The 12506-nt window shown below is 40.7% G+C and overlaps 1 protein-coding gene across 1 annotated transcript in view; it reads right to left on the bottom strand.

The window, feature by feature from the left end:
* GAP43 (growth associated protein 43) overlaps nt 1-12506 on the bottom strand; it is a 101417-nt gene that overhangs the window by 30643 nt on the left and 58268 nt on the right. Inside the window, exon 2 of the mRNA XM_019967684.2 lies at nt 9003-9612. Coding sequence (XP_019823243.2) covers nt 9003-9612 — 610 coding nt within the window. The remainder of the gene's footprint in view (nt 1-9002; nt 9613-12506) is intronic.

Here is a 12506-nt window from a genome sequence, read left to right as displayed (position 1 = left end):
AAGCAGGACTTTAACTGTCACCCACAGTAATTTCATCATAGGGTGCCTTAGTACTAATGCCTAACTCTCCCCATCTCAATATAGACTCACAAACACATCTCAATAACACAACCAGGATAGAAAAGAACTTCACTCTGTACATACCCCTTCCTAGGGATAGAGAGATGTGCCTGGAGCCATTTCCCACTTCTTGCTGGCCTGAAGAGTGAAAAAAATATGTAGTTCATTGTTCTTCTAGATTTTCTCCAATGGCCTAAACTCTTGGGAGACCTTTCCTACATACTGGATCTGTGTGTATGTGTGCATGTCTTTGTATGTCTACATATGTACTTGTGAATTGGCAGAAGAATATGCTACAGGCATGGAGACAGTGCTAAAGTATATCTAAATTATATTCTTCACTTTTTCATACCCCAAAGAGAATATTCTAGCAGGGCTCTAAAACTGTTCATCTTCACTCTAAGAGACACACACAGAACAGATCATTTAGGTTAATGGTTTCTGGTTTCTATTCTGAAATCCAAAAGATTCTACCAACTTATACTAGAAAGAATAAAAACCAAGAACTAGCCTCAGGACTTACTTGACTACATATATGCCTACAGAAAAGAACATTAGTATTGAACCTGATTCATAAGGAAAGACATGTAGCCTTCCTAGGTTACTTCCTTTATCCCTGAAGATATTGCATTTTCCATTCCAAATAGAATGGTGTGAGATGATTGAACCAAAATATTTTATCTTCCACCATCTTATAATTTGTGATTCAAAAATTGAAAATACATGTGAGAACTGCTGAGTAACCACATCTAACTTGTGTAACATCTACACTATCTTTTCTTGGGATGAACAATAGCCCAATTCCAAATACTTGGGCCTGTTAGCCAATTTCACTGATGGTCGAAGATCCAGTTATTGTGACTGCCCTGCCCCCTAAACCCACTATCTAATAGTTTAGAAAACAAGGCCCTGCAGGGAAGTGAGAATGGTTGAGTTAGAATGGTTGCTACTCTTCCAGATGTCTCTTTAGTCTACACTGCACACATGCCTTTTGAAGTGAGAAGGCAGAGAAGACCTAGCTGAAAGCATTGACTTTGCAGGTGTTAGACCTAGGCTCAGAGGGCAGACAACCTGGCCTGAAATCAATATGATCTGAACACGAATCCAGTTCTCTTAATTTAAGATTGTGTTTAGTCTCTTGTGCTAAAAATACAGAGCACTTGTACTATATACTTCCCACAAGATACTGGATCTATTAAAAACCTGATGCTATTCATCATCCTTGTGAAAAAAATTTATGGGCAATTCTTTTAAACAAGCCTCAAAATAAATTAGTTACTTAAAGAGCCAAGCTTTATCACTATGAGATTAATAACTGGCTGGAGACATTTTTGAAGAAGGCAATGATTCAAATGTTCTTGATGACATGAATTGGTCCGAAATTCAGCACCTGATTAAGTTATTTTCTTATGGTACAAAATTCAAACACAAGTAAGGGTTGGCAAAATTTCCACATCCTTTCAAACCTTTCCCTCTTCTTTGTGCATGCTGTAAACCATATGTCTTGGGAGACCTTCAAGGGCTCCAGTCTTGTAGCTTTAAGAAGCACTATCAGTTTCCTTCTTCCCTTGCTTTTATGTCTGATTATAGAAAACTTTTCATTCTTCATTTAATGAACCTATGATTGTGAGAAAAAAATAAGAGTAATGATCCACTCAATGTTTCCTAGTCCGTTAAAATGGATACTCTATTCTCTCTCTGTTTTTAGCCAAATGGACTGACTAGGTAACTCTTCCTGTTCTTGGTTCTTCCTCCTTTTCCTTGTAATCCCTTTGGAATTGAGTGTGTATGTGTGTGTGCATGTGTGTGTGTAGAGAAAAAAATATTTGATGAATATGCATTAGTATTTGAAAAATATTCATTTTAAGAAATACTGATTTTCAGTTCCAAATATAGTTTTCACCAATTTAAGATTGGAATGAATTACATACATGCTTTTCTGCTTATTGGCTCCTTTTATAAGGTGATCAGTTCAGTTCAGCCACTCATTCGTGTCCGACTCTTTGCAACCCCATGAATCGCAGCACGCCAGGGCTCCCTGTCCATCACCAGCTCCCAGAGTTCACTCACACTCACGTCCATCGAGTCAGTGATGCCATCCAGCCATCTCATCCTCTGTCGTTCCCATCTCTTCCTGACCCCAATCCCTCCCAGCATCAGAGCCTTTTCCAATGAGTCAACTCTTCGAATGAGGTGGCCAAAGTATTGGAGTTTCAGCTTTAGCATCATTCCTTCCAAAGAACACCCAGAACCGATCTCCTTTAGAATGGCCTGGTTGGATCTCCTTGCAGTCCAAGGGGCTCTCAAGAGTCCTCTCCAACACCATAGTTCAAAAGCATCATTTCTTCGGTGCTCAGCTTTCTTCACAGTCCAACTCTCACATCCATACATGACCACTGGAAAAGCCATAGCCTTGACTAGATGGACTTTTGTTGGTAGAAGTTATTAAATATGAACTATGAAAGAATGGGCAATAAATAAAAGACATCACAATATGATTTTCTTGACTCTAAAATATATCTCTTATCTTTTACCTTAAATCTTTGTTTAAAGATATAGTGATTGTTCTCTGATCAGTCCTAATTATTAAGTTCTTTACCCTTTTTTGGTTATAAATATAAAGTATCAGCATCCTTTGGAAATGCACTTGCCAAAAGGGAGGAACAAAATATAAACAAGAATTTTAAAAGATATTAATTCTGATAAGCTAAATTTAGGGCAGGAATTTTCCAGAATAGACGAAACTACTTTCAATCTGATTGAGTTCCAAAAACTTCAATTTCTAAATTTCAGCTCTCCTGGCATATTTAATGGAGTAAGCAGTATTCTTGTTAAGAACAGTCAATTTTTAACTGATCTTAAAGCTCTCTGTGGAGAAGGCAATGGCACCCCACTTCAGTACTCTTGCCTGGAAAATCCCATGGACAGAGGAGCCTGTTAGACTGCAATCCATGGGGTCGCTAAGAGTCGGATACGACTGAGCGACTTCACTTTCACTTTTCACTTTCATGCGCTGGAGAAGGAAATGGCAACACACTCCAGTGTTCTTGCCTGGAGAATCCCAGGGACAGGGGAGCCTGGTGGGCTGCCGTCTATGGGGTCACACAGAGTCGGAAACGACTGAAGTGACTTAGCATAGCAAAGCTCTCTGAGGCCTAATCCAACAGTACTTGAGGAATTTTTAAACTAAGAACTCAAGATTCAAAACCAGTGTAATATTCCTAACAACTCTGGGGTGATGGAGCAGTAAGGAAGTTGTGACCAAGGAGTGTGGTTAGTTATTGGGTACCCATCTAAACATATGATCAGTAATGATTCTCAGACAAGAGGTTTGAGCATCCAATTATACAAATGATGGAGTGGTCTTAGATTAGGACATGAAGCTAAGGCTCTTAGACATTCCTCTCATCTTCATTTCTCCCTGGGTGTCAGGATTCAATAAATAACCTCTGCAATCAGGCTGTCAGAGTTCAGCTCTTGGTTTAGCCCCTTGCAATCTGTTGATGATGATTAGGTGCCTCAGTATGTCTAAACTTCCATTTTCACAACTGCAAAAGGGGAATGGGAAATGACAACACTTATACTACAGAATGGTTCCGATGATTAAATGGAATAATCCCCACATAGCACAGGGTCTGACACTTAATTGTTTAAACCTTGAAAAAAACCTTAAGAAACCAACTCTCCTAGCCCCTTCTCTAAAAGATGAGACAACTGAAGTCCAGAGAGAAGCAATGACTTGCTTAGTATCCCATGTCTGATTAGTAAAGATATTGAGGCTAGAGCCCTGGTCTTCTTATTTGAGTCCAACATTCTCTCCTCAGCATTATCTTACTGGGAGCACAGGACACAGAAATGTCCCAGGACCTGGTTGGTATTTCTTGACGATAATCAGAAATTGTCACAGCTGTTAAGATATGAGAAAATGCAGGAATTGAGATAATACATAAAAGAGAGGTAAAGAACTGCAAGGCTAAGGTTAGGATTACAGGTCTATCAATTTGACCCTTATTTTGTCACTGTGTCTATGGGCAATATATCCATTTAATTTGCTCCTATTTTCAGAATGTAAAAGCAGAAAGAAAAACGTTATCAAATACCACTGGATTGTTGTCAAGAAAAGCCAATAAAAATGATTACTCTAGCAATATAAAAGTGTGCCATTAAAGCTTAATAATCAACAGTATTTAAGCAGCGTGTCACTGAGTAGCTAACAGGGTGCCCATGTTTTATAGACAGCATTTATGGACTTTCACAACCCAAATTTTGACTCTTTATGACTTGTGTGTAAATTTAGGAAGTGGTTGAAACCACATATCAAATCAAAACTGCTTCTGAGGCACCCTGCCAAGTAAGTGTAAACATCCTTGGGAAATCTCACATGTAACACAGTGCTGTGAAAGTGAGCCTATCCTTTGGGGAGCTAAGACTATTATGGATGGATACCTTGGGCCTTAGAACATTTTGTTCTGGGGAATGTAAAAAATTTTCTCCAATTCTAGAAACGGATTGGGTATTTCATTTTTTTTTTACACTTAATTATCGTTTCAGAAACTATAAAATTTGTAGTTATTCTTTTTCTAATAATTTGGTTATAGAGACACATATTACTAAAAACTTTTTAGCATGTAGCCCAACTGCATGAAGTGCTATCTCATCCATATTTTGTCCCACAGAGCACTAACATATAAAGGTACTCCACATATTTTTGTAGAGTTCAAATGAGTTGAGATGATTACTGTGATTGTTTTCAACATTACTGCTTGAATTTCATCCCATTCCATTACTGAATGAGAACTCCTTAAGATCAGCAACCATAGCTAATTCATCTTTGTGACCCTAATGCTTGGTATGGTAGAAAGTTAATATAAATGAAAGGCAAAAAGGAAAGAACAAAAAGAGAGAGGAAAAGAGGGAGGGAAGGAAGGAAGAAGGAGGCAGAAAAAGGAAGAAAAGAGGTAGGAAGACACTGAATTTCTATTCAGAGGGATGATAAATAGAACTCCTCTCGTTCCTAGATCATTATTGATGACCCCAATTAGAAAGGTAAAGAGACCGTGACAACAAAATGCAGCCAAATTCAACATACAGAAAATGTAGCATAAACTAGAGTAATACATCCTACATCCCACAATCAAGTACCCTGTGGAGGTTACTCAGTCAACATCTCAATTTCTAGCTTCCTGGATGTGTTCCCTTAGTAGTATGACATCACTTAGAATAGTCAGAGAAGAAATGTTGGCGTCTTTTGTCAGGGAAAGTCAGCAGATTATCATGGAGAAGACGAGACACAGAAGACAATTCTTTTCCCTGAAAGTCACTGAGCACAGTGATTCTATCCATCGAAGAGACACCAGAGACACTGTCATTAAAAGAGGCTTGAAGGTGCTCTCCTTATGGCTGAAGGGGGACAGTGCCATAAAGATAACATAAACACTCCTTCTGCTATAAAGGAATCATCATCAGAAATGCACAGAAAATTTTTTGCCTTAGATATACAGAGGATGTGCAGGCAGAGTGGCAAAGCAGAGACAGGAAGATATGGTTGGAGGATTAAAAAAATTCCAAAAGTCCTACTGCAACAGATCCATCTGTTATAAACTCACTAATACAAAGGTAGGAAAATAAACCAAACATTTATAATTTAGAAAGAATTTCCATTTGTACTAAAGTAGTGATCAAACTCGGAGAAGGCAATGGCACCCCACTCCAGTACTCTTGCCTGGAAAATCCCATGGATGGAGGAGCCTGGTAGGCTGTAGTCCATGGGGTCGCTAAGAGTCGGACACGACTGAGGGACTTCCCTTTCACTTTTCATTTCATGCATTGGAGAAGGAAATTGCAACCCACTCCAGTGTTCTTGCCTGGAGAATCCCAGGGACGGGGGAGCCTGGTGGGCTTCCGTCAATGGGGTAGCACAGAGTCAGACACGACTGAAGTGACTTAGCAGCAGCAGTGATCAAACTCAGAGAAGGCAATGGCACCCCACTCCAGTACTCTTGCCTGGAAAATCCCATGGATGGAGGAGCCTGGTAGGCTGTAGTCCATGGGGTCGCTAAGAGTCGGACACGACTGAGGGACTTCCCTTTCACTTTTCATTTCATGCATTGGAGAAGGAAATTGCAACCCACTCCAGTGTTCTTGCCTGGAGAATCCCAGGGACGGGGGAGCCTGGTGGGCTGCCATCTATGGGGTCGCACAAAGTCGGACACGACTGAAATGACTTAGCAGCAGAAGTGATCAAACTGATCCAAAATTTTGACCCTTTCACTGACAGCAATTTTTATCTTGACTCTCTCTTGTGGCTTGTTCTGCCCCCAACCCCACTCAACCTTCTCAGATTGCTCTCTCCACCCCTTCAGGCAGTCACAGAATCCTAAAGCAACCCAGGGTAGCCATCTATTCCCAGACAGTAGAGATCAATTAGGAATATTGTTCTTTTATCCTGGATTAGAATGAAATCCAATAAGACACAGAGGAGACTTGGTGCAGGGCCCATGGGAATCTGGGCTTGATGTGCTGTGATGGATCTCCTTGTCACCTCTAGTTTCTACAACTCCATGAGACTTGCTATATCGGGTAATCTGTGCTTGTCACCTATAGCAGGCAAGGCTAATAGATACATCAGTCCAGGAAGAAACTACAGGCAGCATTTGAAGATCTAACCAAGATGACAATACCTACCTAAGCTCAGAAACAATGTGAAATAAAGTGCCGTTGGTGACTAGCTTCAAATTGAACTTCATCTATACTTATCAATTACCTTTCAGTGTACATATGAAACTCAGACTAACTGAAACATATTTCAAGCAGAAATTGTAAAATTTAGGACAGTACATGATCTCTACTTGCTTTCACTGACCAGATTCATTTTTAACAAAATAAGTGAATGGCATAAGAAAGGCAGTAGGAAGACTATATGAATGTGTAAACAAATGATTAAGAATTGAATTGTCCAGTTAGGAATTGATGCTGTCCAGTTTTCATTCATCACGTGACATGTACTGACCATGTAACTACTTAAAATATTTTATTAATTCATTGGAATTATTCTAACTTGAAAAATAATAAAACCGAACTTCCTTTAAAATATATTATTTTTAGACTTTTCATTGATTCAAGCAATTCTTTCTATTAATCCAGATCATGAGCATTTACCTCATCACATTATATGCTTTTGTCTTTACTTACAACTTCAGAAAACCCAGTTTAAAAATATGATCTGAGCAGTGTCAAATATTTTCTATATTTAAATCATAATCAATTTCTAAGATATATGAAAATTACCTAATAGATAGTCTATCATATGCAATGTGACTTCCAGCCATCATGCCTAAGGCTAGAACTTACACCTAAAGAAGAATAGTTAACAAGGTTTGTCTTGCTGAGTAAATTAAAACCAAAACCATCATTATCACATGCCTTACCTTTTCCAGGGAAATATTCCCATCTTCTTAACCTCAAGGTGTGGCCCCTGGGGCAGGTATATAGTTAGAATAAAGATTTAAAATGAGTCACTGGTAGAAAGAGATGTGCACTTTATCTGAAGTTAGAGAATGCTAATAACAATAATGATTAATACACTCTGGCTTCTTACAGAATTTAGGGAGTAAGATGAAAGACATAGACCTGAAAATATCTAGAATAATCTTGTGCCATCCTGCAGTATCTAATGTGGAGAAGTGGATATCATGGCAAATGTCCAGTAATTACTTTCTCAATCTAATGGTCAGATGGCAAGACATTTCCCAGAGCATCCTCGTGGACTAGGTCCTTTCCCAAGGATACAATGTGGTCCAGTCCAAATCTGAGTTCTTAGACACAACATGCATTAAATCACTAAATCTTAAAAGAGTAAACCCAACTTTTTCAACAGGCACAGAAGTAAGTTTATCTTTAAGATTTGGGGCTGAAAGATATTTATGTGTCATACCATGCCAGAGAAAGACTTTGGAAACTGTTGACCTCCTTCACTGCTGTGGATGTGCTGGGGTGAGGAGCAGGTCATGTTGGGGGTGAAGTTCCCTTAAATTTATCTTGCACTGAGAAAGCCCTATTCCAATACTTCACAGGCTCTTTGGGCAATTATAGTGAAAAAACTCCAAGTTAGCTCTCCAAACCAAAGAGAACCTAGTACCTTTTAATAAGCAGAGTCAACCCTCAACCATGTATGCGTATGGTAGAAGGTAGTATCTTCAATAATAAAATGATAATTTCTGTTTGACTTCACAACATGTTCTATATTTGGGAGTTTTCTTTTGTTTTTGGCAAGATCAACAGACTTATTTTCCTAATTAGTTTGACCCCAATTAATGTTACGATTAACATTCTCTGAGCGTACATACACATATGTACACTGTTCACCAATTGATGGTGGGGAGAATGCCCAGAAACATATTGTGGGACAGGGAAAGGTGGTCTGAGATTATGTTTTTGCTGCTGGCAATTCACAAACTACATCATCTGAATCAATAGGGAGTTGGCTGTATTTATACCAGGCACTTCCTAGAGCCAGATAATCACATTAGCTAATTCCCATCCATAAAATATGTGTAGTCTCCGTAATAATTTATTAAACGAAGTCTATCCTACACACAGAATGTTGCTGTGTTGTTTTTTTTTTCCCCCCATCCAGGATTACCTAGCTTTACTTTTTATGCCAATTCAAGTAACAAGGCAATTGCCAGACTGTCTAGTACTGGCTGCTACACAGACCTGCCTGAGTTCTCGCTCAGGATTGGAGATACTTGGGAATGTAAGTGGCCAGAGTTAACTCCTGTCACTTTGGGGAAGTCAGCGCAGCTTCCCTTGATTTCCTGAAAATACCTTCTAGAATTTTCCCCTCTCTTGATGGCACAGGTGGCCTGGCTTTCCGGATAGGCCGCCTGCCCCCCGCCCCCCGCCCCGCCCCATCTTGGCGTCTGACCCTGGAGGTCGCTCACCTATCTTCTCCTCGGCTTGGCTGCTCTCCGCAGTCTCCGTTGGAGGCTGGGCTGTTGCCATGGCAGCAGCATCCTCTGCAGCAGGGGCGGTGGCGGCAGCAGCAGTGACAGCAGCAGGCACGTCGGCTTGTTTAGACTCCTCCTTGGCCGGCGCATCTTCGGCCTTGGAGGACGGCGAGTTGTCAGTGGAAGCTTTAGTGGCACTTTCTGTCTCAGCAGAGCCGGCCTTCTCCTCCGAGGGGGCAGGAGCCTGGGGGGCTGCCTGCTCTGTGGCAGCATCGGGGGCGCCCTCCCCCTTCTTCTCCTCGGAAGGAGTTTCGCCGGCTTTGCCGGTCTTCTCCTCCGGCTTGGGGCCGGCGCCTGGGGCCGCTTCCGCCGGAGTGGAGCCTTCTCCCTCCTTCTTCTCCGTGCCTTCCGCGACGGCGGCTTCATCCTTTTCATTTGCCTCCGCCTCGGCGGCTGGGGCATCACCCTTCTTCTCTCCTTTGAGCTTTTTCCTCGTTATGTGTCCACGGAAGCTAGCCTGAATTTTGGTCGCGGCCTTATGAGCTTTATCTTCTGGTTTGATGCCATCTTGTTCAATCTTTTGGTCCTCATCATTTTTTTCAACCTTTGTAGAGAAAAGTGGGGGAGAAAAGGAGAGATGGAACAATGTTCTTTTCCTTCAAATCACAGCATTCAACACATATTTATTGAATGACTTATTTTGTGCTAGGCACCATACTTGGAGTTAAGCAATCAGCAGTACTCTGGAAATTCAAACCAAGCCTCCTTTCTTTCCCTGGTAAAGAACTTAGGAGAGAATACATTATTTTACAGAAAAATTAATGTCCTTTTGGCCTTCCAGAATCACTGGCATATCTGTTGTTCTTTTCCCAACTCAGTGCCTCTCCTTGGCCAAACTTAAATCAGCCTTTTTGTAGATGTACTTTGGAAATTCAAGTCACACCCACTCTAGGTTTTCATCAAAGAGCTCTGAAAGATGTTGGTTTTTCAGGTTTTTGTGAGAGACTCTGTGAAAAACTTTATGATTTAAAAAAGTATTGTGGAAGTTTATTTGTTTCCTCAAGATTTCAAGCTTGGTCAGGAAACCAGTAGGTTTGGGGCAAAGAGTATGTTAAGGGTTTAAACAGGAAATTCCATGAGGGTCTTGTACAAAATACAGAAGAGTTCCAGCACTCTGTGAGGTTTGTTCAGGATTTGAGAATTCAAAATGCTAGTTACAAAATAACATCCAATTCCCTCTGTGTGTGGTCCAGCATCAGTAATGAACAAACCAGGCCTTCAAGGTTTGAATTCAGAAAATGGTCATTAATCTTGAGTTCTTTTTAAACAGAAAGAGTAGAAAACACAGCTTCCACTTTTGAAACAGTGGCACATATTCACTAGATCACAATTTCTTATTCTCAAAGCAATTTAAACTTAAAATTAGTTTTATATGGTCATCAGTAGAACCATCCTAGTACTGAAGGCAAGAGACTAGAATGTGAACTTTTTACCACTTGATCAGGTTACAGAATAACATAGGCTGCAAATAACTTTTTTCCACATGCAAATTGAATCAGAGGAGAGGAATAAAAGGTTTAGTCATGAAAAGAAACACCTAGGCAAGTGAGCGCTCAGAATTCACTATAGTGTCATTGCCTACCATGCTGTCCCGGGGTGGTTACTTATCGTTCCCACATAACCATTATATTAGTTTCAGGTGTACAACATAATGATTCAATATTTGTATATATTGCAAAATAATCACCATAATAAGTTGAGTTAACTTTTGTGAATACTCTCTCAGGCAATGGGGAAATACAGCAGTGAACAATGCAGCAAAAGACCATTAATTAAAGAATGCTTATCATGTACCAAGTCCTCTGCTTGGCCCCAATCTCGACCTTGGCCTGACCTTGGCCTTTGCTCCAGTTTAGGATGCAAATCACAGCAGGCCAACATAAGGCATGTTTTCCACCTGTCATACCAGTTCTGTCCCAGTGACCCAGATCCTGTTCATCATGATGTAGACCTGACATTCTCCAGACAAGCATATGGGCCTGTATTGCTTAGGTCCATCAACATGCTCATGGGTATACAAAGCTAGTTTTGAAAATAAACTGCCTCTGAGAGTAAAAGCAGGATGGATAAATTTCCAGTAAAACTCAAGGCAAGTTATTCTTTTTCTCCAACATGTATTCACACAGAGAATGAAGGAGTGCACGACAACTCTTTGGAGGAGCCCCTCTGCCTCCTCCTACCAGTGCCGTGCTGCCACACTGCTTGGTGCTCTGATGCACCACCACCTTCCCGCTCTCCTGCTGCTCTTGAGGACTCCTACTGGGACACACGCAGCACAATCTGGGGCACGGGAGCAGCTGTCCCTGCCAGGAGCCCTCTGCTCAGAGATGGAAGCATAACCCTGTTAAATTAACAGTTGTGAATGGAGCATGCAGCCAAGATGTTGTTAATTTATTTTACTCTATCTTGAATTTTCTGAATGAGGCACCGTCTTATGTGATAGGACATCTGCACTTGGGCCTTGATGCCAAATGGTTCTTTAATACAAGTACTGGTACTTGTGAGAGTAAACAAGCCAAATATTTGAGTAGGCAAGTGCATAAAAGACCGTTTGGTGACTCAAGAAAACTGCATCACCCTTTACTCTTTTAAGAACACAAAAGAAAAGGGATAAACTCTTAAAACTTTGGAAAATATAAAAAGAAGGAAGTTAAGTCTGAATGATAAAAAGAAGATACTTTACAAGGAAGCTGAGTGTCTGAATGATATAAAGAAGGTTACTTTATAAGGATGAAGGAAGAGCCCCTCTAAGTTCTTTTCACCTCCATCCCCAATCTGTTTTTCTCTCTCTATCTCAATTTATCAAATCGTCTGTCACTTTAACTTTCCAAATGATGAGGACTTAAGCTTCTGTGCACAGCCTCTGTGTTGAAATGGCTATTTAGAAAGGTTCAAACTAGACGTGGGTGCGAAGATTGTGGGATCAGGCTCACCTGAACAATCCAGGAGTGGAAGGGGCACAAGATAGGAAGGGGTGGTCAGGAAGGGAGAGAATGTGAAAAAAAAAAACATGGTTAGCAGAGAAGTGAGACAACCCTACAAGAGCTGGGAACCCAGGAGGTAAATACACCCAAAGAAGTGCCCAAAGTACCCCCACAGACATGCAGCTTCTCCAGGAGGCACTTCTGGGCCCCTTAATATCATCAGAGATTTAGGGGAGTTGGATTTTAGGAATTAAGTGGGAATAGACAACTAATACAAATTGTACAGATCGAGGGAAAGAGACAGATATGAGGGAACCGAAAGGGAAAGGAAAGACAGGGGAAGGAAGAAGAGGAGGGGAGTGGGGAGGAAGGAGGGGAAGGAGAACCAGCCTAAGATGAGGTCAGCTTAAATGACTGTACAGAGGCATACAGAAATAAAAATATTTTAAGTACAAACCAGGTCTTAAGCCAGAAAATGCCAAAGTGTACATAATTTCTTTGGTGCTTGTAATTA

Source organism: Bos indicus, chromosome 1 (assembly GCF_029378745.1).
Source record: "Bos indicus isolate NIAB-ARS_2022 breed Sahiwal x Tharparkar chromosome 1, NIAB-ARS_B.indTharparkar_mat_pri_1.0, whole genome shotgun sequence".
Lineage (NCBI taxonomy): Eukaryota > Metazoa > Chordata > Mammalia > Artiodactyla > Bovidae > Bos > Bos indicus.
The sequence above is the reverse complement of the archived record's forward strand: the minus strand, read 5'-3'. Positions and strand labels throughout refer to the sequence as shown.